At 52.6% G+C, this 5921-nt stretch overlaps 1 protein-coding gene across 1 annotated transcript in view; it reads right to left on the bottom strand.

Annotated features, from left to right (window-relative positions):
• Positions 1-578, bottom strand: part of LOC146174713 (bestrophin-4-like) — a 53600-nt gene extending 53022 nt beyond the window's left edge. Inside the window, exon 1 of the mRNA XM_084585443.1 lies at positions 502-578. Coding sequence (XP_084441569.1) covers positions 502-572 — 71 coding nt within the window. The 5' untranslated portion in view covers positions 573-578. The remainder of the gene's footprint in view (positions 1-501) is intronic.
• Positions 579-5921: the final 5343 nt, after the last annotated feature.

Here is a 5921-nt window from a genome sequence, read left to right as displayed (position 1 = left end):
CTGGACTGCAGGAGTATTTCACGCGTGCTCTGGATAACTGTTTACCTTTCTCTCCTGTTAGCCAATATTATTATCGAAGTACGTTTGCCTCGTTGTAGCACGTGCGTCTCTGTGCCATGTGGTGCCCTCGTGTTATCTGCGGCGGCAATAATAATTTGCGTCTCGCTGACGTCACGCGGTTGAAAAACTAAATAACGAGGAGCACTCAATAAATACGTTCGAACTTGCCTCAGCCTTGTACTGTGTTACTTCAGTTATGAAGGTTAGCTCACAGTTTTCATGGCGCACACGTGCCAACCTCTAGCGGAGGCAGCGGTGCTCTTCAATGCACGAGCGCGTGCTAGATATCCCGGCAACACAGATCATCGGCCTAATATTGGAGTGTGTTGCCAATGCACTTGTCTTATGTAGGGACGGATATTGTCAACAAACTTCGAATATTTTGACCAATGTTCGTACTTCCTGGGATAATGCCTTCGCGGGAGATTGTCGCCCACCCACCTGAGGAGCAGCCTCCAGAAGCAGCCGAAGCCCTTGGACGTGGCCACCTCAGCCGTGTACGTTACCGTCATGGCGAGGCCCCCCTGCGCATGTGAGGAGAAAACATGTCTTCCCGCTGCATGATGCATAAAGGCGGGCAGAGTCATCCCCTGTATCATGCCAATAGAGAGAGATTCAGGCAGGGCTACATCCGTTTATCTGACTTCCTTCCCCGAAAGGTAACTTATTGTTTAATGAAAAACAGTATTTAAACCGCGCAACGTTCCGAACTCTCTCCATTTTGAGCTTCTGACTCTGACGTGTATTAAGCGGAATAAAGGGAATCAAGCAAAAAAAAAGAAAGACGGCGTGCGTGATTTACATGTTTCGTTAATTTACTGACTTTGTTTAGGACCGGGGCATCCCTTGAGTGAGGTGATCGACAAAACGTGCTCTAGACTGAGATAACCGGGGCTATCGGTGGACCCTGTCTGGTGACCATGCAGACTAGAAATCATAAACAGCCAATACAAATGGTAACTGATCATGGAGTGTGTTTGTTGACAGAGTGTACGTGGGAAATGATGTAAGTGGCGCAATCATGTGCGCAAAAAGAGACGCGTATTACATTTTCACTCCTTACCTCTACCTCTGCTTAGATTTGTGTTTTATCCTTATGTAAAACATGCCTTCTTTATTAACACCCCTCACACAAAGAAAATACAACAGTAACAGGTTTCACCAAAAAGCTGAAATAATTAGTCCCGGTTCTTCGGTTGCATGTCGGTCTGAGTGTCCATTCAAGGCTTTGCCGGATGCTGTCATCACGACTAGGGCATGGCGTTATCGTTTTTTGTAGGCAAGGCGTCATTTTTAAGTTTTGTCAACGTTTTGTCGTCGAGGTTTCAGTGCGTTCGGCGTCGCATTGTTGTGAATGCAGCGGGGTTATTCAATGGCAAGCAACCGCACCTTAATAAGATGCTTTCTCTAGTTTCGCTCCGAGGACTAGCTGGCAGTGATGGTGAACGGGAAAGGCAGCTTGCCTTATGTTCCTATAGTCAACATCAGTGTCCTCTTCTTCCAGGCGCAGCAAGAACATGGAGACACCGCCCCGCCGGGGTGGTGCAGTGGTAAGACGCCCGACTACTGTGCCGGAGTTCCCGGGATCGAATCCCGGCCTCGGCGGCTGCGTTTCGATGGAGGCGAAACGAAGTGGCGTCCGTGTGCTGTGCGATGTCAGCGCACGTTAAAGATCCCCAGGTGGTCGAAATTACTCCCTAGCCCTCCACTACGGCTCCTCTTTCTCTCTTTCCACTTTCATTCCCACCTTCCTCCCTTCCCTTACGGCGCGGTTCGGGTGTCCACAGAGCAAGTGTGACACTTACTGCGCCTTTCCCTTCCTGTGAACCAATTTTTTACATGGAGACACCAGGTGGCATTACTCCCCCTTTAAAAAAAAAGAGAAATAAGGGACGGAGCGCGAGGTAAGATGTCCTACGCGACAACGAAACAAGCGCGTAGCGCACTACCGCGTAAAATAGGGCTTCATGCGGACGACGTGCACAACCTCGGAGCGTGGTTGCCGACGCGAGGGCTGCACAGTACCCACTGGAAGTACTTCGTATGTTACTTCTGTGACTCGGCGCAGAACTTCGTAAGGTCCGAAGTAACTGGAAATCACTTTATCACACAAGCAGGGCCGACGCACCGGGGCCCATACCCAAACTTTCTCTCCGGGATGGTAGGCGACGTGTCGATGACGGAGGTTGTAGCGGCGTGCATCCGTGCCCTGCTGTTGCTGAATGTGAATGCGGGCAAGTTGACGTGCTTCCTCAGCGCGCTGAGCAAACTGTTCGGCGTCTGGCATGAGTGGATGATCATCTGTGCAGCTCGGAAGCATAGCATCCAACATCGTCTGAACGTCACGTCCGTAAACTAGGCGAAATGGTGTAAAACGCGTCGTCTCTTGGGTGGCCGTGTTGTAGGCATATGTGATGTAGGGAAGAATTTCATCCCAGTTTTTGTGCTGCGAGTCTATGTACATTGCGATCATGTCGGCGATGGTTTTGTTGAGTCTCTCCGTGAGGCCATTCGTCTGCGGGTGATATGCAGTAGTTTTTCGGTGGCAGGTATGACTAAGCTCGAGCACGTCGTGCATGAGCTGTGCCGTAAAGGCGGTGCCTCGATCGGTTACGACTAGGGACGGTGCGCCATGACGCAACACGATTTGCTGCATGAAGAATTGAGCGATCTCAATTGATGTGCCCCGCTGCACTGCCTTGGTTTCCGCATAACGTGTGAGATAGTCGGTCGCTACTATAATCCATTTGTTACCCGTCGATGACAGCGGAAATGGGCCCAGTAGGTCGATGCCGACTTGGTCAAACGGCGTCCGAGGTGGAATAATAGGTTGGAGCAAACCCGCGGGTTTGAGAGGAGGTGCCTTTCGACGTTGACACTCGCGGCAGCCTCTGACGTAGCGATGGACGGCGTCAGAAAGTTTAGGCCAATAATAGGCTTGACGAACTCGAGCGAGTGTGCGTGCAAAGCCCAAGTGGCCGGAGGTGGGCTCATCGTGGCAAGCAAAAAGGATGTCGTCGCGAAGGTCGGCCGGCACGACAAGGAGGTGCGCTCGATCAACAGTGCTGGAGTTTTTCTTGAATAAAACGCCATTCCGAAGACAGAATGCAGAAAGGTGCCTTCAAAACTGGCGGGGGACGTCAGCAGCGCGACCCTCCAGATGGTCAATGACAGGTCGAAGGTCTGGGTCAGCTCGCTGTCGGGTCATTATATCTGAGGCATTCAGTAGTCCAAGAAAACTTCTGTCATCCGTGGCGTTATCGACAAATCCGACGGGTGCCCGCGAGAGCGCGTCAGCATCTTCGTGCTTCTGACCAGATTTGTACACAACGGAGTAATCAAATTATTGAAGGCGAAGGCTCCATCGTGCTAGGCGCCCCGATGGATCACGGAGATTGGCCAGCCAGCACAGAGAATGGTGGTCAGTAACGACTTTAAACGCGCGGCCATAGATGGTAAGGCCTAAATTTCATAGTTGCCCACACAACTGCGAGGCATTCCTTTTCCGTAGTGGAATAATTTGTTTCAGCGCGGGAGAGCGTGCGGCTGGCATACGCAATGACCCTTTCCACGCCAGCTTGGTGTTGAATGAGTACAGCGCCAAGGCCGATGTTGCTGGCGTCGGTGTGGATTTCGGTGGTAGCGTCTTCATCAAAGTGCGCAAGAACAGGAGTAGTTTGCAGTCGTCTGCGTAGCTCCGCAAAAGCCTCCTGTTGCTCGGCGGCCCACACGAACTGTGTATCATCCCGAGTGAGGCGGGTCAGGGGTGCGGCTATCTTGGAAAAGTCGGCGATGAAGCGGCGGTAGTACGCACACAAACCCAGGAAACGTTTTAAACTCCTCTTCGTGGTAGGAACGGGAAATTTTGCGACAGCGGCAGTTTTGTCGGGGTCTGGCCTAACGCCTGCGGCACTCACAAGATGACCAAGAAACTTCAACTCTTTGTAGTCAGTGGCACTTTTCGGGCTTGAGCGTCAAGTCAGCTGACCAGAGGGCATCTAATACTGCTCGAAGTCGTTCAAGGTGTTCTCCAAAGGTTTCAGAGAACACGACAACGTCGTCGAGATAAACTAAACAGATTTGCCATTTGAGGCCGGCGAGAACGGTACATCATGCGCTGGAAAGTAGCCGGCGCTGAACATAGGCCGAATGGCAGCACTTTAAACTCATACAGTCCATCTGGGGTAACAAAAGCTGTTTTCTCGCGGTCCCGCTCATCAACCTCAATCTGCCAGTACCCGCTCTTCAAGTCAATGGAGGAGAAGTACTGGGCACGACGAAGCTTGTCGAGCGAATCGTCGATACGGGGCAGCGGGTAGACGTCTTTTTTAGTGATGTCGTTCAACTTTCGATAGTCAACACAGAAGCGAAGGGTGCCATCCTTTTTTTTCACAAGCACGACAGGGGACGACCACGGACTGTTGGAGGGTTGGATGACACCATCACGAAGCATCTCCTGAACCTGTGTGTGAATCGCTTCACGTTCCGTCGTTGAGATGCGGTACGGCTGCTGGTGTATAGGGCGGGCATCGTCGGGAGTAATTATACGGTGCTTCACAAGAGGCGTCTGCCGAATTTTCGATGATGTCGCGAAACAAGCACTGTATTTTAAAAGGAGAGAACGTAGGTCGTGCTGCTGTGTTTCCGAGAGATCTGTACTAATATCCAGACGATCAAGGAATGGGTGCACATTTTCAACTTCTCCGAACGTAAAACATTCAGAAACGTCCGCTAAGGCGTCGGCGAATGCGATAGCGGTAGCGCGGAAAAGATGGCGGGGCTCGTTCGTGAAGTTAGTCACCAGGAGCTCAGATCGGCCGTTACGGAGATGGATGAGACTCCGCGCCGAGGTAATGCCATGGGTGAGCAAAAGGGACTGGTTGCCTTCAGCGACCGCCGTTCCGTCACGCAGTTCATCGCAGTTAACGGTCACAAAAACACTGAAACGCGGCGGAATAGAAACGCTCTCGGCGGAAATTCGAAGAGGGGCGTGGCTTTGGCGGTCTGCGGTGTCAGTATCATCCGCTTTCTCAGTCGAAAAGGTCACGGTACGCTTCTGGAGATCGATAATGGCCCCATACTCCCGAAGAAAATCTACACCAAGGATACAGTCGCGGGAGCAGTCACGTATTACAAGGCAGCTTACAACAAACGTGGAGTTACGAATTTGGACTCTCGCCGTGCACTGACCGCTCGGAGTTACGACATGCCCGCCAGCGGTTCGAATCTGCGTGCCAGACCATGGCGTCATCACTTTTCTTAGAAGCGCCGCTAGCTTCCCGCTTAAAATCGAAAAATCAGCACCAGTGTCTACCAATGCGCTAACCTTATAGCCGTCGAGGACCACGGGTATATCCAGCGATAGTCTATCTTCACGTGTACGAACTGTCGTCGGGGCCGTCAAGTCGCGGTCGCTCACAGGTGGCGTTGTCGGGGGGTCTTCGTCGCGTCGATTTGAAGCGGCCTCGCCCCCTGAGGTCGCTGTCTTTAGTTTTCCCGGCTCGGACTAGACGGCCGTCGCTGCGCCATCCAGGAGGAGCTGGGCTACGAGGATAGTCGGCGTGGAGACGGAGATCGTGACTGTCGTCTAGAAGTTGGCGCCATGCGCTGCTGGGCTACGTAGTCCTCAATATCACGGGGTCGTTGGCCTAAAGGAGGGCTACGCATGTCGATGGGGAAACCCTTCAGTCCCAGTTGTCGATATGGGCACTGTCGATACAGGTGGCCAGGTTCTCCGCAGTGGAAGCACAGGCGCTGCCGATTTGGGGCACGCCACAGGTCTGCCTTTCGGTGGGGTGGTCGGCGGTTGTCGATGTACGGCTTGGGGTGAGCTGAATACAGCGAGCCTTGGTCGGGTGGCG

Source organism: Amblyomma maculatum, chromosome 11, assembly GCF_055883805.1.
Source record: "Amblyomma maculatum isolate TAMU_Amacu chromosome 11, ASM5588380v1, whole genome shotgun sequence".
NCBI classification, from domain to species: Eukaryota; Metazoa; Arthropoda; class Arachnida; order Ixodida; family Ixodidae; genus Amblyomma; species Amblyomma maculatum.
Note: the sequence above shows the minus strand (reverse complement) of the source record. Positions and strands in the feature narration are given on the sequence as shown.